The 26,137-nt window shown below is 39.5% G+C and overlaps 1 protein-coding gene across 10 annotated transcripts in view; it reads left to right on the top strand.

Annotated features, from left to right (window-relative positions):
• SOX5 (SRY-box transcription factor 5) overlaps positions 1–26,137 on the top strand; it is a 335,957-nt gene that overhangs the window by 280,612 nt on the left and 29,208 nt on the right. For all 10 annotated transcript variants that reach the window (XM_018080711.2, XM_018080707.2, XM_018080709.2 and 7 more), the window contains one exon: positions 21,988–22,165. In XM_018080711.2, coding sequence (XP_017936200.1) covers positions 21,988–22,165 — 178 coding nt within the window. The remainder of the gene's footprint in view (positions 1–21,987; positions 22,166–26,137) is intronic.

Genomic DNA, 26,137 nt, shown 5'->3' on the forward strand with positions numbered 1-26,137 from the left:
GGAGAAAGCGGTCCTATTTAGGTGACAGCAAGAGCTTCATAAAAATGTGTCCTTTCTTTTTGTTAGTGTCCCCTAGCATGCTGTCCATGTCCTTTATCACATTAGGAAAGGTTCCTTGAATTGACAGTAGTGTCTTGTTTTTACCCTAACAGTAAAACAGCACAGATTAAAAATAACCAGACAAATAAATAATACCATTGTCAGCTCAGTGAGATACATGTTCAAGGAATAAAAGACATGACTTGAAATCAGTAGCTGTTGTGTTAATGAGTCAAGCTCATCTATGCTGTCTTTATTCTCTCCTTAGTGTAGACTTTCTGACTTCCTGAAGTTTATCCTTGGCTTGATCTCTTCACTTAGAGTAAGGAATCATAAAGCTGTGCAGTGCTTGATGGTAGAATTTTTGGGGTTTTAAAAAAAAAAAAGAAGTTATGTCTATGGTTAACGAGAGATTTTTGTGCATTTTACAGGGGGTTTTTTGAGTGTGATTAGTGGCTTGTAAGATATCCTACACTTAAAATCCCGGTGTTGTTCTCTTGTGCACAAGCAGAATGTCTGATGAGATCTAAGGGGCACAGTGTGTATTTTGTGGCAACTGCAGGATTAGAAGGCCTGCCATATCTATTGGTATCATCGAGCATAACCATCTTAACTGGCAGCTGTCAAGATCAGTTCTGTCCTCCCTTACGTTTTATTGCTTTTTCATATTTGTAGGTGTTGCAGTGCCTTTGGCTTGCAGGTCTGTGGGAGACAAACAAAACTTACTTGCAAATTGGGAAAAAAAAAAAAAATAAAAAAGTGGGCCAAAAGGAAAGGAAGGGGGCTCCAAAAGGCTGTAAAATTGTGCAGCGTAAGCCCTGTGATGCATGCTGTTTTCAATCTGCTGTGTGCCAGTTGGAGGCTCAGAGAGAGCGCGAGAGAAAGAGAAGGGATAATGCTGAGAAATGATAGAGTGGCTGTGACCTCCAAGCTCAGCCTGGAAATCCAAGACATTGATTTCACTTAGCATTCCTGCTGAGAAATCCGGCGGAGTTCAGTTGTAATAAAAGAACAAGATTCTGTTCTAATGGTAATGGCGTATGACAGACATATCACTTTGTCTGTCCTCAGCACCAGGGAGAGGAGAATTGGAGAAAGGTCACCTGACCTGCCTGTGCTGTTGTGCGAGTGCTGTTCTGAGCTTTGAACCCCAGCCTGGAAGCACAATTATTTATAATACTAAACGATAAAGAAACCTTTACAGAGCCTACAGTAATTAGAATAAAGCTTATACAATAGTGCAGTGGCCTGGCTCAGAAAACGTGCTGGCAAATCTGTCACAATGGCAGAAACTGAAGCTTATGTGTTGAAACTAAACACCTTCGTTTGTGTCTGTGTGGACCTTCCTTTGCTTTTTCAGAGATTGTTTGTGTTCAACATCCCCAAAAGTTTATTGTGTCTTCTGATTTTTTTAAAATTTAATTTTTCTAGCTGTTGTCAGGGAGTACCTGTCTGAGTTTTCCAGCCATTTTTTAATTGGTTTTTTTTTTTCAGTCTCCGGCAGCAATTTGGTTCTTGAAACTAGTTTGTGGTGGTCTTTCTAGCTGCTACTGTACATCAGTACAGATGAACACTTAATGCCTTAGACAAGCTTTCAATAAATGCTGTTTACTGAATCTCTGTTTTCAGCCCACAGTTTACACTGGCGCAGCTTTGGTAATACACTCAAGTGTTTGGAGACAAGGAGACAGCCTTACCTGAGAGTGTGTCAAGCTACTGGCAAACATCTAGGTCACTTCTGAAAAGCTGTGTTTTTTCCTCTCTTGTGTAGTGTTAAAGTTAGTGTGCTGCTCTTTGCAAGGATTCTTCAAAGTCGGCCTCAGCGGCAGATGGAACAACTGTTGGCTCTAGAAATGCTGAGAAGCATCAGGGGGAGTTTGCCAAGGATCATCCTTTAAATCTAGTAAGACTTGAAAACATCCCTGAAACTCCTCTAAGACCTTGGCAACTCCCGTTTTGGCAAACCTTTTATCAGTGGCCCTCACCAGTGTTTGAACACTGTGCTGGACAGGCTACCCTGGCATCTTCTGTCGTCTCGCTCGCCGTTCAGCAGATGTGACCTGGAACAGTCAAATTCACTTCCGAGGTTTCTGTACTGTAACTTTTAGGAAGCCATGAGGCAGAGATGCCATTATGCTGTGCTGCACACATTCTGTCAAGTTTTGGTTAGGAAACTGAGCTGGTGTCGTACATTCTTCCAAGAAGAAATCCGTGCCAGAAAAATTGATTTAAGAAACAGAGCTAGTGGAGCCTGTCCAAAAGAAAATGCGTGTGTCTTGCGGAAATGGATTTTAACACAGCTTCTTCTTGAGCAGTTTTAAAAACAGCCGGTATGCTAATCATACCATTCAAATTTACCAAGGCCTCCTCCACAACCCGTTTGAAAGGCAACTATCTTTGAAGTTTGCCAAATTGTGCTGGATTTCCAAAGTCTGTCTTAAGCACATTTTACCTTTGATCGTGTAAATGCTTGCATGCTGCTCTGTTGGGTGTTCAAGGTGGTTACAGGCTCCCAAAGTAAGTAGGAGAGAACAGGCATAGGTGCAGATAAGAACTAGGCAGAATAACCTCCCAGCCCATCTCGTGGTTAGCTTCAAGCCTCTTGCTTGTACAGGGCCATGCACAGGATTAAAAAAAAAAAGGCAATGCTATAGGGAATATGTTTATCTAAATTATGACCTTTACCCATGCTACCAGGATTCTCACCTGATAGCTACAGTCTTCACTGGCTTCAGATGAGGTGCATTATACTCCTGAATAAGGAGAGCAACATCACCCTCACTTGTAAACAGCTGGGGCCCTGTTCATTCCTGCTTTTGTTCCTTGCTTTTTACGTGGCATGTATAAATATAGCATCTAGTGCCTGCCTGATGGAATATTCTAGCCCTTTCCATGTAACCTTTCAAGTACAGTAATTCTGGAGTGAGTTGTCAGTGTAGCTTGTAAACGTAGCTAAATGATTCCCTGTATTTAATGGAGCACAGTGCATTGTCTGTAGCATCTGTTGTGAAACAGGAACAATTCAGTGTGAAATGTGACAGGAGAGAATTCCTGGGCACTTTTCTTTTAACCTTGTTGTGACCTCAGCCCCAACACTACTCACAGTAGTGTCTCCATCAATGACAAGAGCACACAGATTGTCCAAATCAATTTTTTTTGTTCTTTTCAAATACTTCTGGCAGTGATGTTACTATTTGCTCAGCAGTAGCACCTGGGAGTTGTGACAAGGAAAGGAAATGTGTTTCAGACAAGCCAGGAACAGCACTAAGCAGTTGGATATACACAGTCAGATTCTCCTCAACTGCAGTATTCAGACAAATATCAGTGTGAATCTTTAACTCAAGACTGTACTTTGTTTTCACATTATCTGATCACCAAAGTAAACAGTGCATTGAAATTTTTTCATGTTGCCTATGGACAGCAATTGAATTGCCTTTGAAGGGTTTAGAGTTTGCCTCTCTACCACAGCACAGACTGGCCTTAAGAAGGCCAAGACTCTCCAGAAGAACTTCTTTCATTTTTCAGGAGTATCTGATGATGATGCTGCAGCTTGTGCCACGTGCACCAACTGTGTCTTTCATCCTGTTCATAATATACAAATGATAGAAAGGGAACAATGTTGTGCTTGCTCCATTCTCATCCAGGCAAGTTAAGCCTCGTTAGGGAACCTACAACTGAGCAGCTGTTGACTTTCTTACCAAGTACATGTGATACCAGGGGCAAAATAAAGAAAAAGAGAGGCTTTGGAAATGGGCATTTTAATTCAGACACACCACAGGAAAAATCAGTAAATTTTTATTAGGAAAAATAAGTAAACTATTTACTATAGGTAGCTGGTTGTGGATCTTCCGTCACAGTCAAAACTGATGATGGGACTGTACTTCCCAGTTTTGGTAAGAACGTTTTCTTGATTCAGGATAAAAATATAGTGGGGGAAAAAAAAGAAACTATCTGAAGGGAAGGAGAAAGAAAAAGCTCCCCTCCCAGAGAAAAAAAAAATAAATAAAAATAACACTCATTTATATGATATTTGTGATTCTCCTTCAGACAAATTGTTGACTTAAACATCATTTTAGATGACTACCCTAAGCAACCCTGTTAAGTTTGGTATATTTGTCTCCCTTTCCCTCATTTCTCTCTTTTGTATGATAGAGCAGAATGTGAAATTTTATCCTGAGGAGATCTTGGGGAAGACATTAAGCTCCGCTATGTACATAGATACATCAACTTACTTGCCACATCACGCTATGACTGTGGCAGAAGCCCCCGTGATAAGTAGACATACAGATTCCTTGTGCCCTCAGAGCTGCCATTTTTGAACATATTTAAAGGAAAATAGTTCTGAGGATGATATTTGCATTGCTATTCAGATGCAGAAGGATACTGGTTTTTCCTCTTCATAGCACTTCTTTTTAATCAGCATTAGCAAATATTTTTGGAGACATGAACCAGTGGTTCTGCACAGCACAGTGAACTACTTCAGCTACAGAGGACAGATGTGTGATAAAGACCTATCATGGCTGTATACAGGTGATCAAAGGGTGTGATTGTGTTAGATAGGGCCAAATCCTTTTCCCAGTAGAGTAGAAAAAAGAAACCTATGTGAGACTAACCCATTGCACGTGTTAGGTGTCATATTCTCATGGCAGTTACCATCCCCTTTATTGGCAGAAGAGCTCAGCAGGTGCTGAATGCCTATTCAAGCAACAGGAGGTTAAGACATCCTTATTTTCATTGAAGGCAGTACTGAGGTATTTTAGAGTGAAGAAAAGAGTTCTCCTAAAGTGGTGTAAGACACAGTGTCCCTGATAGAACATCGAGCCTGTTTTTACAGAAGTTTTCTCTCTTAAGATTTGCAAGCTCTTCTGTTTTTGAGAGTTTCCAGTCTGGACACAATTCTTTATATGCCACTGATTAAAAAAAAATCCTTGTTAAATTTATCTATTAAGGTTTTCAGCACTGGAATAACAGTTAGCACTAGAATATTATAAATCAGAACATTCAAAACATTTTTTCAGTGATTACATTTCCCAGTTCCCTTGTCAGTGCATTAAACAGGTCAGAAATTGCTGTAAGATAATTAAGGAAAAGTTACTAGTACAGATGCAGTGATGTATCAGCTGTAAACTGAGACCTCATCTGCCTTATCTGTGCTATTCTACTTGGCACTATGCTCCCTCTTTAGTACCCCTGTCCATTCTCAATAGAGACCTTGTAGCTAATAATCTCTTTACCTGGAAGCCTCTCTCATTTGCTGCCTGTCCTCTTGATCCCAAATAGTAAAATGTGAAATTTGTGGCAGAATCTTTGAAACTGTTTTCCTCTTCCTTGTTCTTCTTCCTATATGTTACATCCATGAATATAAACAATGACTTTTTAAACCATTTGCTGGAGCACAAGAAAGTGATGGGTATTAATGCAGCTTCTTAAGGTACTTTTCTAAAACAATGTGTCTCAGACAATAAAAGTGATGTTAATAGCAGTATCTTAATAGCAGCAGCAGTAGGGACTTAATACAGCATTCTGACTGCCTCCCATCCCTCCCTACTTTCCTAAAAATAAATTAGATACGTGGAGGGGCTCCTAGGATGCTTTTTCAGATTAACTGTCCACAGCTCTTGTTTCCTGATATCCTGTCTCTGGCAGGAGCCTGTCTCTCGAGCAGAGTTGTCAGGCTCAGTAACCTCTTTTTATAATGAAAACTCAAAGGAAAGCATAACAAAAAGAAAAAGGGGGAAAGAAAACTCTCCAGAATCTCTGATCACAAAACAAAAGATGCACAAATGAGGCAAGACTGCTGCATTTCTGAAAGAGAGGTCTTCAGAAATCAGACAGGGAGCAACAAAGATGTAAAGCAAAACGGTAGACAAACAGGCACTGTGTTCTTACTAGTTCACTGCTGTTCTTTGCTGCTGATGCCTTCTACAACAGGTATGAATAAATAAAATACCCCCTTTTTTCCTACATGGAAAAATTTGTGGGATGGGCAGCAGGTAGCAGTTTTCATTATCTTTGGTGTAAACGATCCACATCACTGGCTTTCTACTGAACACCGAGGTTTTACACCAGGCAGTGTTACTTTCAGGAGGCCACTACTAAAGCCAGGTTCAGTTGCAGAATCCCTCTGTTTTCGACTCCTAAACTCCTCAGTTTAGAAGTGCTGGGACCTGACTTTCTCTTTCTGCTCTGTGTCTTACCCTGTTGCTTAGAAATACCTGAGCATCAACTTCTCAGAAGCTGTTTGAGGGAACTGCCCCACACAGTGTCAGCTGTAACAAAGAACTTGAATGAGAAAGCAGCATTTTGCAAAAAGAGATTGGAATAGTCCCAAACAAGAAAACGGTGTCACAAAGTCAGGATTTTTTTAATGCCACTAAGATAGCTGTTGAGCTGATGTTGCCAGTTGGCCACTAAGTCCTAAAAATAGCAGTAAAAGGGCTTTAGGAGAGCGTGCAGTCTGGAGCTGCATAAAGAAATGGAGAAAAATTCAATTTTTTCTGGTTGCAGTGGTTTTTGCTGATCCTCCTTATGTTTGGGTGGGTTTGTTCCATGGGGAAGGTTGAAAAATGTTTAGAAGACAGTCTTTATGCTGAGAAAAGGGGACCAACTATGGGAGAAATATGCAAAGTTCAGCTTGGGACATTCGTTTCCTCGCTGGGGGCTGCTGAGTATCGCAGCACTGATAAAATGAAGGACCAATATTAGCTCTTAAGTTAAATATAGGTAAAAACCAGCCAGTTATGCCAATATCAGATTAATTTCTACTTTCCTTCAGAATATAAAATTTCTACAAAGTAAAGGTCATCGTTTATTCCAGAGATTTATTTTTTAGACTCTGAGATGTTAAGAGTCTCTGAAACAAGGGATGTGTTCATTCCAGGAGTACAGGCTTGTGCAAGTAATAGAACTGTAGCAATGTCTATTTCATGGATTGGGAGACAGCTTGAAAGGGAGCAGAGAACTCTTATTCTGCCAGATCCTTCTAGAAGGGAACCAGGTACTTCACTTCGGGAATCAAACCTTGCCTTTTGCAGCTTCAGGTTAAGTGTTTGGGCATTTTGTGTTATTAATTGTGGGCATGTGTTAGTAATCAAAAGAAAAGTGCATGGGCTGCATTGGCCCCGTCTAGTGGACAGCAGTGTGGCCATGTTTTGCCAAATGTAGAACTTCTTTTTCACGTGGAAAGTGAATTTCTGAGGTGGTTGAATCAAATTCTAATGTGATCAGTCTAGCAGCTTCCAAAGACTGCTTGCTTTGTCTGCAGGAGGGTGGTTTGCATCCACGTTACATGCTAGATTTGAAATTAGCTCCTCTTGACACGTTCTGGCAGAAAGGAATTCAAACTAAGCAGCAAAGAAATATATTTTGCAGCAAGTATTCCTGTACCCACAGCTCAGTGATAATCATGTAACAAGGGAGCTCCAAAAATATTTTAATCTGAAACATTTTAATCTCTAATCCCTGGTAACTGTGGATAGCAGAAGAGAAGCAACATTCAGCAGCAGAATGGAAAAATCTGTTTTATTTTCAAATTCAGCAAGGCAGTTTCTTATAGGTTAGTATTAACTTCAGAGTTATACGGAATGCTTGGCAAATATTCCACTCAGGTTTCTCAGAACGACACATTTGTTGTACAGAATGCAGTTCTAATTATTTAACGTAAAATGAGCTGGTGCAGAAGAGGGATTCACAGACATTATGTGGAAAGCATCTTCAGAGGACACATACTTTTCCAAGCACTGTGGCTACATCTTATGATTTTATAATGGATAGCTTCCTTAAAGCCTCAGATCCTGGAGTCATGTGGATATGTGAGAATCTCATTTGAACAAAAAACCTTCAGGTTGTCATGGCTGAAACTTACAGATTGGTATAAATGTATCTCAAAGGCTTAGAAAGCAGCTAAGAAAATTAATCTATGAGTTACTATTTTAATCAAGTGGGATTAATTTGCAGTCTCAAATCATGGAAGATTTCATGTTGGCAATTCTGCTAAGGCATAAATACTTCTCAGCAGAATTAGACTTTTTACTATAGAATCTCCCAGTGAAAGTGCTGCTGTAGTATCCAGAGAGAACGTTCGAGAGCATCCAAAGGACAATCAGAGGCAGACAAGCTGACGCAACAAACCATTTTGGATTTTGATGCAATTTGACAGGATTTAATACATGAAACCAGTTTAAAGTTTCAGTCTTGATCGTGTGCCTTTGTCCATTAATGCTGCCAGACTATGAATTCAAATGTGTACTTTCAGTGCTAATGAATGAGTTTAGTTTCTGTTTGTTTCATTTCGGTTGCTACATTTTTCCCAGCTGCTATTAAAGTAAAGATAAGCTATTGCCATGACTGGTATCCCTGAGAAAAAAAGAAAAATTAAGAAAAAAGTCTTTGATAAAAGATTGTTCAGTATCTTGACACACACAGAGAGCGTGGAGGGGAAGACCTTGTCTCTAGTGGGAACACTGCAGAGAAGATTTTTCAGTTTCTAATCGTGATGTTACGGAGGGAATGTAACTTCGAGTATTTCATAACTTATTAGCGTTCCTTCAACTTTTTTGAGTGGATGTGCCAGCACCTGCTAGGGGATTCAGAATAAGGGGGGCATTTCCAAGATGTGTATGTGTGCGTGGAGATGAAGCACACGGGTTTGTATGGCTTTCAGCTGACATGCCAGGCAGTGACATGTCACGTCATGAATCAGCCACATCGTGTTACGTGATTCCAGGCTAACAGAACACAACAGGAGCTGCAGAGTGACAAACACAACCCAACGTGACATGTCCATGGGAAAACTGGCACAAAAAGCTTCCTAAAGTTGAGTTTCAGGGGTACATTTATTCGTCTCCGAAATGCTCCGGAGAAAACTGTGAAGCAGTGTGCTGGAAAAGGGAGTAATATAGTGACAGAATTAGTGAAGAAGCTCTAAATCAGTGTACAATTAGGAAGAAAACTATGCATGTAGCAATTCTGGAAAGTGTTTTTGTTGTGTGGGTTCTTGTGAATTTCTTTCTTTCCAAAGGTAGCTCTCTCAGGGAGATCAGTCATTCCAGGTCACTGATTATTTTTATCTTTAGCCATGCTAAAAGCTGTATAGGCTTCAGGTTACAGCTGTAAGTTAATATATTTTGAATTTAGCCGTTGGTTGCCTTGTTAAATCTTGAGCCCTTCTAGTTTAAACTCTTGGGTTTTTTCTGCTTTGCTTACAGGTCAGGATGAACCCTTTTTGTGCCTATTTCCAATATTCTTAGTCTTCTCTGAAATTATGTTTTCTCCCTTTCTGGGTACTCTTATTCTAGTTTCAGATGTCCACTGAAAATAGAGTCTGCAATTAGAACTCTGAGATGAATCTCTCTTTGCTTATTATTCATCATAATTGTGTGGATAGCCTATGCTTTCAAGGTTTTCTATAAAAGACACAGGCCAAGTTTGGGGTCAGGAAAATTCAGCACATAGATTTGGCTAAGAAATGCATGTGAAGTAGCATTTTGTTCATGATATCAGAAGTTTAAATGGTGTCATATGACTGTTTGTCCACAACCTTTCGTGTCCAGATTCACAGCCTTCGAGACAGCAGTTTCTCTGCACAAAATGAGTCTTCCCAGTGAACTGCAGCTCTTGGGCAGAAGGATGTGGTGGTGTAATACCTGGGAGACTCACTACTGTACCGACCAACTGCATTTCACTGGGGCTTGTGGGTGAGAAAAACAACAGTTACATTATTTTGGCCAGCCTAAGCAGGACAATAGCACAGCTATTCAGAGGACTGCAGAGCGGAACAAAGTAGACAGAGACTTCATCTTCTGCTTTCCTTTTAAAATGAACAAGATACTCCAGGATCATCAGAAGTGGTAAAGACTAGTTTCAGGGTGAAGTCTCACAGTATTTGGACTCTGACTGGAAATGCAGAGTTTCTCTCTTTTGGAGATCCTCTGGTATCTGTTAAAATGTGGGTAAGCACTGGAGTCTTCTCCTGAGGGGAGAGTGTTGGAGCATTCCTCTCCCCTACCCCACTGTCCCTCTACACAGAATATGTGGGATGTTTGAGGACTTCATCAAACCTGATGGAGATTGGTTGGTGCATTCAGAATGTCCATATTGATGACCATTGCCAAACATATACACAGACCACGTGTGCACACTCGCCCGCATGCACACACATGAGTTTTAAGGCTAAAAATAATCTCACATTTGGACAACTCTCAGCAGTTTTACCAGCATGGCATCTTAAATTTCAGATGGATGCAGTATGCCTTGCTACTGCTTGTCCTGGGCTGTTGTTCTTCACCCCCAAATGATTACAGTTCGGTGCTGGGTAGAAGGATTCCCATGATAGTATCATTTGGGACTCACTTTGTAAATAGCTTTGGGCTCAAACAGAGCAAAATAATGCTATATAAATACATGTTATTACTAATGAAGAGATAAAATTATCTTATGCTTACCAAGTATCGTAGTGTCTTGTCTTGGTGATAATTAACTGGTGACATACACTTTGAGTCAGTGCTCTAGGATTTGTGCCCAGAATAAGTCACAAAAACATAGCAGCTTTAGTATGAGAGAAAAGAATGAAGGGGGCTTTTTGTTTTTCCTCCCCTTTTTTTTTTCTTCTGGATAAGATATAAAAACTGCCCAGAGCTGACCCTGTTCAGAAATAGCGAATCAGCCTCTTCAAATATTTTTTTTTTTTTAAGATGTCAACTTCCCTCTCATATACTTTTGAGAAGACAAAGAATGTCTTAACGTTTGTATTGAAGTCATCATTAAAATAAAAGAAGATCTGTAGACATCAGCTATAAATCATCAAGAAATAGCTTGTGGGTAACCTTTGACACAGTTGAACCTACTTGAAATGAGCTAGGGCTGGATTCATTGCCTTCAGTGAAGCCAGTAGGTGGACTAAAGGTCTCCTCTCTCTCTGTCTCCCTCTCCCTTTCCATCTCACAGTGCTGGCTTCTGGGAGGTGAATGTGTTCTGGCTGAGTGATGGAAATGCATTTGGATGTGTTCTTAAATAGACATTTGTTTTATGTCTGAAAAGAATAGGTCGGTCTTAACAGTGTGATACTGGGGCTATTTGAAAGGTATTTTTTAAGGCAGTTGTCTCCCTCAGCTTTACAAGAACTATTTTAACCAATTGTTTAGGCTTGAGGAACAGCATGGAGTATCTGTTGTGTGTGGATGCATGTATGTTCTACAGAATTAACAGGGAATGGTAGATAAAAATCTGCCTAATTTTACATAATAGATTTTTGGCATTCTTGTGATCTGACTTCAAATTCCTGCTGAGCTTCTACAGTATAACAAAAATACTAGTTTTGCAGTTGTTAATTGTAATTTCTAAGATGCAAGGTTTTAAAAGGAACTGAAAGTGTTCAGCATCTCATGGGGACAAACTATGAGTCTTACTAATGAATCCAGCAATTAGTGGTTCATTGTGCCTGCCAGCAATTTGGCCCCAATACCAGTCCTGATGGTGATTTCATTTTTGCTGGTGTGAATCAGGAATAGGAACTGAAGTCTGTTCACCAGGGGAGGCTGAATACTCCTTCAACACTGTTCTGCTTGTAATCTGTGTTCAGTACAGACAGCAGCAAATAATAAAAAAAAAAAAAAAAGAAAAAAGAAACTACAAAATATTTCAGTTTTATTATGATTATTATGATTGATTAATATGTTGATTAGGATAATTATATAGTATCAATAGTACTTACTAAACTTATAGGGTTGTAAATGGTGGTGTCCCCATGCAGTTACATAAACATATATATGAGGTATGCCCAGCTTGCATAGAATAAACTCTTTACAAAGATGAAAGGATGTATTTTCTCCAATTTTGTGAGTAGAGAATTGAGGCAAAAACCCTTTGCTTTCTGTAGCTGTTTGCACTTGTGCAAAACACTAAAATTTTTAGTTGGTAATATAACTTTGCAAAGATATCGGTGACAGTGTACAGCAGATTAGATAATGAGTGACTCATTCAAGTTCACAGGGAAAGTTTTTTGGAAAGTCGGGAACTGAACCCAAGTCTCTTTGGCATGACCCAAAAATCAGCAATTAAAAAAAGGCATGACTGTGGCATAGGAAAAGGAACGACCATTCTCAACAGGGGTACTCTCAAGTAGTTGACTCCATGTATGTGATTATGGATGGCGTATAAATATTAAACAAATTCTTCTTCTATGAGTGTAGTACTTAATGAAGGAGTATGTGTTTGCTTTGAACGTTCCCTGCAGTACATTAAACTCCCTTCAGTTTCTGGAACTGATGATTAGATTTCATCTTGCTGCTAAAAGGAGGTGAAATGAGAAAAATACCCAGCAAGGCAGAGTTGTAAAATCATTTTGATTTTAGTGATCTGGGATGTTGTTAACAGCACACAAGCCTTGAAGACGGATGAGTTTTGTGTTGATAGGTTTCCTTTGAAAAGCTATTAGTTGGAAAAAACAAATTGTCAAGCAGGTCATATCTACAGTTACAAAACATATTTTGACATTTTTCTTACAGTTGTATGTATCTATAAATAAATACAGTGTATATTATCTTTGCACTGCATATTCCTAGTGCTGTATATGTCGCTGCAGTGTAAAATCTGCCTAGGCTACACAGAGATAACCAGAGTCAGAGAAAGCACAGGTGTGTTTTGAAAAGGAATTTCTTAGTCCACTGCCAGTTGTCCAAGCTGTTTGAAATCTCTTTCTTGCAAGCTCTTTTGACTTTTTTTCTTCTTAAGTTTTCAACAGCTGGGTTTTGGTTATTTTTTTGTTTTGTTTTGTTTTGTATTTTTTCCCCCTGAATCTTAAGCAACTGTGCAGCATCTTTGCTTCTCCTGCCTGACCACAGCAGGAGGAGGGGTCTGTTGCTAATTTGTTTTGATACGGTTCGCTTTGGTCTGTATTCTTTTTGAAATTAATTCCTTTTGCAGGTGTGGGGTTAGAGGTGGTGGTGTGCTCCCAGCGAAGGTGTCATCCACCACAGAGAGGAGGTGGGAGGCTTTGATCAGTGTGGCTTCTGTTTTCTTGTTGTTCATTTAAAATGTACCAGTTTGTAATGCTGTTTGGCTTTGCAGGTCCTTGTTTTATTTCCTTCCAAGTCCTTCCCTGTCCTTTCAGGTTTTGTTGTTTTCATTGCTGTTCATTCTGCGTAACATTTACTGGGGATTATTCGTTGGAAGGTTCAATTTAGGCAGCAAACAAAATCCAGTCTAATGTCTATTTCCATCTTTTTAAACAGCCTTATTATAGGTGGGAGAGGGCATTTTTAAGGACACTGCTCCACAAGTTTATTGGGTTTTACTGGGACAGAATTACGTTGAAAGGATTAAAACCAAAAATCTAACCAATACCCAAGCTACAAGTCATCATGCTCTGGGCCACAGACCACTCCAGTTTCTGCCCAGCACAAGTTCAGAATTACATAACAACAGCTCAGACTGTCTGACCCCTATCTTTTTCTTGCAACTTCTTTTGAAGCAGCTGGACTTTTCAGGAGGTTCAGTACAGTATCAAAGAAACCCTCAAACACTGGTCTGAGTAAGAGTGGCAGTTGCTCTGCTCTTCCTTATGACTCAGCTGTTTACTCACTGTGTGAGATTAGGCAAATCATTTAGCCACTTTGTGCCTTATCCTTCCCATTCGTAAAATAAGGCAAAAGCTGTCAGAGTCATTATGAGCTTTAATTAATTAATATTCCTACGGTATGCTGGAGAAGTGATTTTTCCCTCTTGCACCTTATTGCTTGCTATGTATTTCAGTGGGGGCAGTTTGGAAGAAGCATTCTTTGTAGGAAGAATCCTCTCCCTTCCTGTCCTCTCACGATTTTGTGATCCTCTCTAATGATTTTTACCGCATGTAAAGAGATTTGCATGGTTAGAAGTATGAAAAATCAGTTGTTGTCTTCCCCTGAAGATTTGCAGTGTCTGCGTCAATCCCTGCTGACCTGTGCCTAAATCACTCTTCCTGCTTAGCCACTGACTTGAGCCGCCTTAGGGAAGCACTTCATTAATAGCATTATACCAAATAAATAGGTACAGCAGTGATGTGAGAAATACAGCTGAACAATAATTATTAGATGCAAAAAGCCAACAACAGCACCCAAGTTTGACATGATATACAGACAAGCAGAATTCCAAGTGGCTGGTCTCTCTGCACTGACTCATGTTTTATCTTTACTCAGCATGGGCCCTTCACTTTTCAGGCCAAACCTGCCAAGATTTGCTCAGAAGCAGCTTCACTGAAGCTATCTTGTAAATGGGTCTACTGAGTTAAATTTTCACTCACTTAGAGATGCAGAATGAGAAGGAGCTTTTTCATTATGAGGTGCAAGCAAATGCTAAAACCTTTGTTCCTGCAGTTTTTGTTTCATGCTGTACTGAAAATCCACATACTAGGTTCTAAGACGTGTGGTGAGCAACTCTCACTTCTTCACTGTTTCAGTCGAACAGAAGGGCCCAAGCAGCAGAATAATTGTGATAGCAGTAAGTCAGTTACTTCTGTATGGATGAAAATGAATGCTTGGAGTTTGGATCTGGGTTGGGATAAGCATCCATAAGTCATCAGGTTTCCCTAGAGGTTGGTGTGACTGAGAACTCATGATCAAGCAAAAATAGCCTAGAAATCTCATACCAGCCACTTTGCTGAAACATATTGTGCTGTTTGTCTGTGGAGATTATCAGGAGAGTTCACAAGGATAGTGGGCGTTTTGACAGTCCAAAGCCAGCCAGAAGCTGCAAGTATGGTTTGGAGGATGCATCTGTGAGGATTTGTGAAACTAAACGAATGAATTTTGGGTAAACACATACCCTTCTGCTCATTTTGCTAAGCTGCATGCCCTGGTGTATTCTGTTGGCCAAGCAGCCTGCCTGGTGCTCTACAAGACCCCAAAGGGTGAGGTCCCAGTGCAACACTTGTGTTTCCTGAAGACTTTTAAAAAATAGTTGCTTTTAGGGTTCTGTGTGCTGAGGTCTGACCAGGGCCTTTGCCCCAGGTCATCATCAGATGTAGCCTTTGAAGGGGAGTTACATAGCTCTCTCCCTACACACTGCTTTTAGGCTGCCCTGCAGCTGAAACATCCCACACTCTTCCATGTCTGAGCTAGCTGGAGGACTAAAATGATCCGAGACTTGTTTGGCATTTTCTTCTCTATGAGTTCAGCATCTGTATTCTGTGGCTTATAAAATAGAGAGGTACGATAGAGTAAGCACTGCACATCAGATGAAAAGGTTGTGGGACAGAGGGGAAGGCACCCAGCTTCCAGGGCCTGCCAGGACCTTTTGCATGCTCCTCTTTTGTTCTTCTTATATCTGGTTGTGAATCCTGCATACAGCTCAGGAAAACAGCACTGGATACAAAGGGAAAACCACCCAGCAGCTCTCTGCTTTTTGCTGTGACAACGTGTGGACCAGACAAAATCAAAAGCTTGGGGTTTCCAGGGCAGCAAATTAGTCTTTGTAACTTGCAGACTTCTTTCCTGGCAAGTAGGCTTCCTGTAAAGAAAAACGAGAGGGGAGGATGTTAGGGATCTTTCTGAGAGGACAGAGGATATTCCCAGAGAATATCCTCACTGAGAGCCCCTAGTGTTGCAAAAGACTGGGTAAAAGTCCTGTCTGTCCACAGCAGATTCAGTCCATGAGTTCCTGCACTGCTTTTCCCTATGAACAGGAATGGAAACTGGGCAATAATACTCCCAGCGTATAAATCAGCATTTGGGAGTAATTTATTTGTTGAGTAGTCCCCTAAAAGAAGCAGACCAGAGAGCAAAAAGAATCTTTGTCACAAGGCAGCTCAGTTACCCCCTTTGTTTTGAGTCCCATGAATAAGAGTATTTGGGCTATATCAGTAAAGTCTGGAGGTATTAACTGTGGTTGGATAACATGCACTGAATCCAGGAAGTGTCTGCCTTCTGAGAACGACAAAAAGCAACACCACTAAAAAAAGCTGCTCTGGATGTAGAAAAAATCCAGACAGAGATGTTTCTGCAGCTATCACAGAAGGAAAAGTCTGTGCACTTTGAAGAATCAGAAAGAAAGAAGACAGTTCTTCCTAATACCTGCCCTCTGCCTTGTCCTTGGTACCTTTTCCTTTCTAACCAGTCTAGTCATACCTTCTGCTTTTGGTGATGAAACTCCTGGGCAAGAGTATGATAAACTGACTTCCCTGAACCTGAAGAATAATTCTCTTGTGTTTATTATAATATCATAACCAAGATGCCTGTTTTTACATCTCACCTCTTTTTCTATGTAGTTAGAGAAATTTCCACCTTTGCAGGAAGGGACACATTATTCTTAATCAAAACTTGAGAATGTGGCAGGAGGAGGTACAGCTGCAGATGAGCATTATCTAATTCACCCATCCTGTCATGTGAACATCCCTGCTTAATTTAATACAATTATTTCATCAGTGAGGATAATATCAGCAGCATGATTCATTTATACAACATGTTTCACAACTGCCTTTACCTCTCGGCTTCTTATTATCACTGCTGATAATTTCACCATGAGTAGCTTCAGAGGAAGGGGAGGGGATGTGAAGGAAGCTGCCAGTATCTTTGTGTGAGTGTGTGGACAACTGTAGTCTTGAGGGACACTGATGCCAAAGGATTTTCTTTGCATCTATGCTGTTGCACTTCGGTTTCTGATATACTTCAGTTAGACATTTCTGGATGAGCACAAGACTGAATGGATAAGCTACTGAGTGGCTGCATTGTTCAGTGGGCAACAATAGCATCATTGTCTTCTGCCCCAGACATGCCAGTAAGTGCTCCATATTTTGCATTTCTGTTGCAATGAAGATCTCCACGAAACAGAAACCAGGGTGGGGGAATGAGGCTTTGTTTCTGGTGAGGTGGCAGAGGCATTCTTTTAGAAACCCCCCTCTCTGGCTTCTTATTTCTAACTCATTTGGCTGTAATTTGTACTGTCAAGGTCATTTAAATAGGCAGCAAGATGTGGTGAATCTGTTCCCAGAGGTCATGAAAAGCCTCTTTAGCAGAGCAGGCTGGGCTGTGCTTATGCCAGGTCATTTAAGCACATTTGTATTGCCAGTCAGATGATACACAGGGTAGTTCATGATTTTGTAATAAACCGTGAAACCTGGACCTTCAGTGTGTGCCACAGTGGGATACAGCACTCAGATTTAAATGACAGTACAGTAATTCAGTTACTGTATTTTAATAGTCCACTAATCTTTAAAAAATGTGTAAAGGAGTGAGATTATCAAATCCTAATGAATTGTCTGGGTTCTTCCCCATCCTTCCTCTTTTTCTTTTTTTTCATTCTCCGAGACTAGTTCATTCTTCTGGACTATCTGTCATTTATTTAGCTCTTGGTGTTGAAATAGTGCCATTTTTAATAAATGGTTTAGAGAGTTTCTCAAAATCTGATTTTATTCCCTTTTTTTTTCCGTATCTATCTTCATAGAGATAAATTAACCTTTTATCTGAGGAGGAAGTAAACAGAGACAGCATGATTGAAAGATTAGAAAAGACACCATTTCAGCCAACTATTTCAAGAGTGGTGACTGCGAGTCAGAATTCCTGGGTCTGTCTGAAGCTCTGCTGCTAAGTTACTGTAGGACTGTGGCCAAATCCTTTCCTTTTCCCTCTTCTTCATTTTTTCCTCCCATGTTAATAAGCACTTTGTGTTAACCTAGCATTTTACCTTTTCAAAGGACCATACAAACCTTATAAAAACAGTGTGATGCACACTCAACTTGCCAGCAGTATTTCTGTTTACATGTTGCTTGTCAGGCACTTACATTTGGAGATTTCCTGTGTCTAATGCTTAAATATGACAGCTCAAAGTTATACTAATTCAGGATGAGTGAAGCTACAAAACACAGCTCTTGAATATTTTTACTTACCCCCCAAATTCTGGTGTAGGTGAAGGGTTACTCTTTCTTCCATCGTATACTTAGAGATCATCTAGGAAAAAAATCTAGAGCAAATCAAGGATTTAAAATTCCCCAAACTCAAGTTTTGGTTAATGACAGTCTTCCAGTCCTGGGAAGTTTGCTTCCCAGTCCTGGGAAGTAAACCAACTCTTCCCAGAATAGTGACTGTTCTGACACTGCTGTGATACAGGGGATGGGAATCTCTTTACTAATGCTTTGCTCTTGCTATGGGTACTTTATTTTATTAGCCCTCCTTCATGTGTTTTTGCTTATGCTTTACTCTCTACATTTATTTTGTGTGTGTGTGTGTTTTGTTTTGTTAGACAAATGTGCTACTTTAAAAAAAACATTTCAAAACCTTTAATCAAGATCATATTTTACTTTCATCACATGTGTTTATATTATTACAAGCCTTTTGAGTCTTAAAGTCCTTTGGTCTAAGGATTAATCAGTTTGGCTGATATATAAATGAATGTTTGACTTTAACTCTTAAAAAATACTGGCTTGGGAGAAAAAGCCCCTATCAACGGCACCTTAGAATAACTGCATGTCAGAAGAAGTCAGGGAACAATCAGTACTTTCTCTAATAAAAACTTAAATGCAGGGAGTAGTTCTAGATCCTGTGACCCACTGCATAAAAACAAATCTCCTGGCTGTTGAAAGATACCATCTACCTGAAGATACTACCGGTATTTTTATTTCTTTTGTTTCTCCTATTTACCCTAGTTGTCATGCTGCACTTACACACAGCCTTGATATAACTGAAAGTGAAGCTTGCTAATCTGTAATGTGGCAAAATGTTAAATGGGAGGTTTTATAGTTAAAAATTAAAGGTAGACGAACACCTAATTCTTTTTGTGGTTATGCAGGCTCAGATCCATAATGAAGACAGTTCTTGATTTAAACTGCAAGAGCAGAGGATTTTGAATTTATGGCTGCAGGAAGGAAAAAGGATAAAATGTTTCACCAACTATAGGAGTGAACATCCTAACAGTCATCTTCACACTTAACACAATTGTATGTTATTACCTGTCTCCCAGGTGTTTTTTAGAGTCTTTTGGAATAAATCAGTGTAGTTCCACTGTGGTAAAGGAAATTACTTAAATTATTACCAACTCATGATGCAACATAGGATTTCTAAACTGTCTGACTGAATTTTTAATGCATTTGACTTCCAGCGAGGATTTGAGAATGCTCTTTGAAATAACAGAAGTAAAAATGTTATGAAGACCAAACACTGAAGTAATATCATTTTGGTAAATACATAAAATAGCTGAAAATTGTTTACTTATCCTCCTTTATGAGAACCAAGCTTCTGTGACCTCCGATTAATTTACCATTAGCCTGAACACACAATGAAAGTGAATGAAGGGGCAATTTGGAATGACATTTATCAGCTCTGGAACTGTCGACTTCTATTATTTCCACAAGGCCTTGTATTTCTTGGCTCCAGAAACGACTGTGCTGACTTGAATGAAGAAGAGCATTCTTACTACCAAGAATAGTTACAACACAGACAGCCTCATTGCTGGATGCTTACAATGGAAAAAACCACCTCCCCCCGTTTCTAACTCACATTAAATGAGACCAAAACCACTCTTTTATAGTGGACTTGTACAAGACCTTGCCTTCACACCAGGATTAAAAAAAAAAAAGGGAACTAAGGAGGAGCAAGAGGAGGCAAGGAAATAAACTTTATAGGGATAGGATAGGTGAGGGATTGAGGCAAAAGGATGAGACTGAAAAAAAAACCTTTCAACATGAGGATTCAGTTTGGAATCCAAACTGCCTTTGCAGCGAGTGATACCCATTCCCATCAGTAACTGGCTGCTGCTCCCTATGGATTGCTGCTGCTCTTGGTCAGATTTCCAGTGGCCAGAGAGCACACTGCAGGTTTTACTACCATTTCTGACATTAATCAGTCCCTTTTCTTGAGACTTAAAACAGAGGTCAAGAATTGAATGTACATAGAAACTAAACCCTCTTGGATTGAACCGAAACAAGTCTGTGGGCAGGTTGACTTTGCTTCTGATGCTGTCTTCCAGGTAGATGACTTTGCTCTTCAGAGATCCTTGTCTGGCACAGGGTCACTGTGTTCGGTTGGTTCATTGGCTCATTTGTACTTAAAACTTTTATGCAACGCTCTCAGTACTGATTTCACAACATTAGAGTTCACTGCTTTGGGATTTTTTTGTTTTTTTAATTGAAATTGGGTGAACAGCAGAGCAAGCCCCCCTTCCATTTGGCCAGTAGGTTGTTTTATTCTAATTTGATTTTATCTTTATTTTTACCTATTTAATACAATGGATTTGTATTTCTGTAAAGTAACGAATCCCTTCTTAAAATGTCAAATGCTGGTTGTGCTCGTAACATTTTAACCCTGCTGCTTAGGTCTCCTAAAAGATCAACAGATGTCTGCCTTCTAGGTGCCTAGTTCACTTCTGAGAATACAGAATATAGGCTCCTAATACAAATTTTATGTGTTAATTTTTTTCCCATTTATTTTATGCACGAGGGTGGCTTAGACACCACTTTAAGGATGACAGCTTTGTCCATTATGCCTCTGATATGTTTGTCTGCTATGACTGTTCCAAAACTATGTAGAAATAATCAAATATAACAAAGGTACTTTGCTTAGAGCTTGCTTCTTTAAGCAATGGAAAAGTTATATGACGGTGCTTTGCAGAATTGTCTTGTGTTTGTAGATGTACATCTACATCATACTTCCACGAGCTATAGGCAACTATAAAATTCCTTCTTTACTGCAGCACACCACCCTCTGTGGAAAAGAATCAGTGTTATATGATAGTAGTCAGAGATACCTCCGTGATAACAGTAAAACACTCAAACATTACGAGCCTAATTCCAGTCAGCTTTGCATTGTTGTAAGTCAGGAATAATTCTATAAAACTAGATGTACTTACAGTTTAGAGAGATCAGAATCAGTTTCTTCAGTGCCTAGAGCTGAAACCCAGTTGTCTGATATAACATATTTTGTAGCTAAAGGATGATTTTCCTAAGTCACAGTGTCAGAGAAGAGCTAAGCTATTATGTGATGATTTGATCTAATACCATATTCATTAGTTCTGGCTATTTAAAAGTCAGCTAAAATAACTTCTAAAATACCCCATTCGTTGAAAAACCTTTTCTCCCTTCTCTGTTTTTTTTCCCCTCACTGTATTTTATGTTGGTCAAACAAAAAAACATGCCTTAGAATTTTAATGTGTTTTATAGCACTGTCTGTCACTCTGTGTAATCAAGCCAGGTTTAGGAATAATTCCAGTTACCCTGCAAAAAATGTCACCCAATTTTTCTATTTTCACCTAATAATAATAATTACTGAAATCTGGAAGTTCAGCTTTGCAGAAGAGGAAAACATCTATGGCTATATGCAGAATTATCCAGGTTATTGTTTCAGATTTTGTGGAAAGAAAGGACAGGTTTCTTCTGCTTTCTCATTAAGGTGAAGGAGAAGTATTTATTTCCTATGATATTTTTGTGCTTGGAATTCTAAGCCTGGGAAGTGCAGGGGAAAGGACAAGTTAAAAAACAGCAAAACAAAAAACCCCAAACCAACCAGCCCACCAAAACACACAAAAAAAGGACCATCAAAATAACCCAACGGAAACCCCATTCACTTAAACACATTTGCCCAGTTTGGATGGTGGTGGTTGAATTTTAAGTGAATATGCTCTTCAATTCTTATTTCATTAAGGAATATAACATTTAAAATAAAATAACAGAAATATAACTGGAAAACTGCTCTGAATTTTCATTATAGAAGCATATATCTTGTTGATGGGAATAATTTCTTCCGAGACAACTCTCATCCAAAGTGCAAATGGACGATGTTCTCTGATCATGTCATGCTAATTTTCCAGTTTATCAGTCATTTCAGTTCCGAACTGGAGTGACAAGATGATATCACATTTGATCTTCATATATATCATACAACCTTTCAGGTTTAGAAGTTCATATGAGCTGAAAACAGCTGTCGTTGCTTGGACGGTGTTGTGCCAACAGCAGTTTTGTAATAACATTCTTTTCTTTTCTGCTTGTCGTAGGATGAAGTGGCCCAGCCTCTGAACCTTTCAGCCAAACCCAAGACATCTGATGGCAAGTCTCCCACATCACCCACCTCTCCTCATATGCCAACTCTGAGAATAAATAGTGGGGCCAGTTCGCTAAAGTCCTCTGTGCCAGCAACGTTAGCTAGTCCTTCGGCCAGAGCTAACACAATAGGTAAGCTCAGCCTTGTGTGTCCCTCCTTTAATGATTCATAGGTGTAAATGGGAAGTGGGCATTTATCAGTCAGTGCCAGGCAGTGGTCTAGGAGCTGTCATAGGTTGACCATTACACTACATTTGCTTGATGTCAGCAAAGAAACTCAGAGAGACTTACCTTTCAGGAGGGGTATCTGAGCTTTTACCGGCTCAGAAAACAAAGACCTGTATTATTTCAGATACTGCTTTACCAGTAAAAGTTAATAAATGCTGTTTGTTTGATGGCATGCATTAAAAACAGTGACTTGTCTAATGATGGGCATTACAGACCTGTGATATTATACTATGTCCTCTAAAAGCAATGGATAAACTTTCAAAAATATCCTTAAAAGTTACATCTTTCCAAAATTACAGGTTTAATCCTTAGTCTGCTGAAAAGCTGCATGGAATATTATTTTACCTTGGTGTAATAAGCAAAACAATTACCATGTTCATTTAAAAAAATCCAAATTTGATGTTGTATCTTGCAAAAAGTCTTGACTGGCTGTTTTTAATATTGTTCCAGAAAACAGTGATATTTCTTACTCCTGCCAAAATTACATCTTTGCCCAAAGACCATCTAAATAGTAACAATGTTAGTGGTGATTTTACACATCTGATATGTTAAAGGGACTGCTCTTTGTGTATATAAGAAAAATGTGTCCACCCCCCATTCTTCATCCTTGTAACTGAAATAATTTATTCCGTGAAGTGATGGAGTATAACCTGAATTAAGATTTCAGTACGTAAATCAGCCTCTCTTTTTGGAATTAAAGGAGGTGGATGTACCTTTTCTGTGTTTCTTCTAAAGCATCTCCTGCTGGCCACTTTCAGGGATGGCACAAAAAAACCAAAAGAAGCCATAGGTCAAACTTATCAGAAGCTGTTTCTGTGATACAGCAGTGCAATGCAGTAAACTTTATTTGGTGTGGCACATTACGACTGTGGAAATATTTTTAAAATATGACATTACTAATTGTTAGCACCTCTTTTTTTATTAACCCTGCACTCTTTAACTGTGGTAGGTAGTAATGCATTTCATCTTTAATTTGCTTGACCCTGCTGCTCTCCATGCACAATGCATGGGGTTTCAATTTTTTCACATTAGATTTTTTGTCCTTAAGCAGAGCTAGCATCACATTTAGATGGGGAGTTAAGCATCTGACCCACATCTCAGTGGCAAGACATCTCTTGTTCTCTCCTCTCCAATCTTCTTTCCCTACACACCTGATATTTTTCATAGGTTTGAGACCCCTGCAATTTACTTCTTTTAACAAGATGCAGATTTTGAAATGCTGTACCTGTAATGAGTGATAATGTAATTGGATAAAAGCTGTGAGGATGAACAGAGCTTTAAAGGTCACTCTTGTAAGAAGAATTAATGTGTTATACCATTAATAAACCATGGAAAACTGTGGAGCAAAAGATAACATACTTAAGTTATTGTTAATGACATAGAGTTCACTGCTGTATATCTCTCAGCTACAAATATAGAAAGTGACTTTTTGAGGTTGCTGTGCAGTATCACTGTGCATACTGTATATATAAGATAAGCTGTCTTTAACTGGTGCAGGAGCTGGACAGACATAATGTACTTCTAACAAAGATTTATCCTTTAATGTAGGACTAGAAGAAGAAAAGGCTCTTGAAGACCCTACAGAGTCTTCTGCTAACTGCTAGGTCAAATCCAACCAAAGTTAAACAAGTTGAACTCGTTACTGTAATGAAACCGTTTGATGATCTTGAAGTGAGCGTGAAATTTCAAGTCACTCTCCAGCAGGAGCTACACCACAAAAAAAAACTTGATAGCATTTTTAGCAAAGGTACTACGGTCCTTAAAATGGTAGAGAAACTGGATCACATTCTTATCTTGAGCGATAAGTCCCTCTACAAAAATTCGCTGGGAAACACTTGAGTCATTTCCTAGACAGTTGCCTTCACCATTTGAATGATTGGAGCTGTCAACACAAGGCACAAGTTGTCTGCCCTAGGTGTGCACAGCCCACCTTGCTGGGATGCAGTTGAGCCGTCACTTTTCACCACCAGTAACTTCAAATTAGAGCTGTTCTCCAAAAGCAGTCCTTTCAGGCCCCTCAGCTCCCATGGCGTGGAGAAACGCTCGGGTATTGTTCAGTTCTCTTTGAGGGACGTAAATTGGAGCCTCAGTGATTAACAGCATAGCTGCACTCGGGCATACGGATACACAGCCCTTTCCAGAGCTATCCTTATAGCATATAAATTGTGCTACAGACTGAGCAGTCACAAATGTCATGGCTTCATGTATGACTTTAAATCCAAGCATTTCTTTTTGGGAACAGGCATATGTCCGTGTACTAAAAACAGAAACAACTTCTCTCTGCTCTTTGCCATTATCTGCAACATCTCTGTGCTAGTTTGGCAATCCTTGTAACTAAGTGCATTTTATGTAATGCAGTTCCCCTCTCTGTCAATAATTCACCACCTACCCTAAACAACAATAATTTACATTCAAGTCGCTTCTATATTAATCATTTCCCTGCACACCAGCATCTTGGCAGCTACTGAAAAACATAAGGAGTGCTTGCTTTTATTCACTGTCATGTGCCAAACTGTCTCAAAGATAGCAGTATTCAGGAAAAGCCAAATAGTCTGGAGAAGGACATGAATTCCAGTTCCTAGGCAAATTCAGCTCTGTTGCACATTGAAAGTACTATACCTACTCTAATCAAGAGCACAACCAGCACTAATACTACTGTTTGTTTGCTTCCTTTTTAATTTATTCAGACTACATGCGAGGTTGATCAGTAACATATGCAAACTGGGGAAGAAACCAAGCAAGTTGATAAAATGGAGGTTTAAAAAAAAAAAAAAGAAAAAAGAAAAATCAGCTGGTAGCTCTGTGCTGGTGCAGGCTATATCCTTCCTTATGCCGGGAAAGCTGGAATTACTGGAATTCCATTGGCTGGGAATTACTGAACTGGGTCATTTGATAAAAGCAATGTGAATCGAGTTATTTCATATAAAACTCTCAGGGTTCCTGGGGATTTAGCCAAAAGCTAACTGTTAGTACAATTAACAGCAGTCAAACCGCACAGAAACTTTTCTTTCTAGTTTTTGCACTCCGAGGAAAATGGGAATACCAGTCCCATTCTGTCTGCAGTCTAAAAAAACAATAAAACCCCAAACCAAACTAAAATCCTGACAGCAGCACAGCACTGAACTAATCTGACATCAGCTTCTTCCCCTGAAATGTTTTAAGCAGCAAGACAATGTCCTACGTTTTTTGGCAATCAGTGGATCAGATAGAAGAGTCTAGCAATACAACAAGGATGTGTAATCTGACATGATTAGACAAGGCTCTTTAGGAACAGAACATTCATAATTGAGACAAAGAAAGAGTATTAATAACACTTTCCTAACACGGCAGTTAGCCATTTTATATTTCCTTTCTTTAATCTTAGTGTTTTTCAACAAATCATGGGATTTAATAGCGTGTTTTGGCAGATTAGAGGATTTATGGCCCAGATGTTTTTTGTTCTAAAAATGGATTAGGGTGTAAAGTTTGCTGGAATCCATGGAACATGTTGAGGCAAGCCGGTCATTTTGTGTGTGATTAGTGCCTGCCTTCTGTCTCACAGTCCCTCCATCTGTCACAATTCACCAATGGATCTGGTTAGATTTAGCCTCATGTCACAAACAGAAGTCCCTTTTCTGGGCAATTTCATATTACAGATTCATTTTATGCCGTTTTTATGCCCTAGTTAAAAGACAGAAAGAAGTGTGTGCGTGCGCACACGTGTGGGGATGTGGAGAGGGGGAGGGAGATTGATAGATATTAGCCTCTCCTTTAATGTTTGAAAAATAGACTGGGGCTTGGAGTCTCCCATCAGTATTCTATCCTACAAATCACATGCAGATCATAATAAGTATAATCTACAGTACGCTAAAGGAAAAAAATGACAAAGTGTCACAT

Source organism: Manacus vitellinus, unplaced genomic scaffold, assembly GCF_001715985.3.
Source record: "Manacus vitellinus isolate BGI_N305 unplaced genomic scaffold, ASM171598v3 scaffold_5_pilon, whole genome shotgun sequence".
Lineage (NCBI taxonomy): Eukaryota > Metazoa > Chordata > Aves > Passeriformes > Pipridae > Manacus > Manacus vitellinus.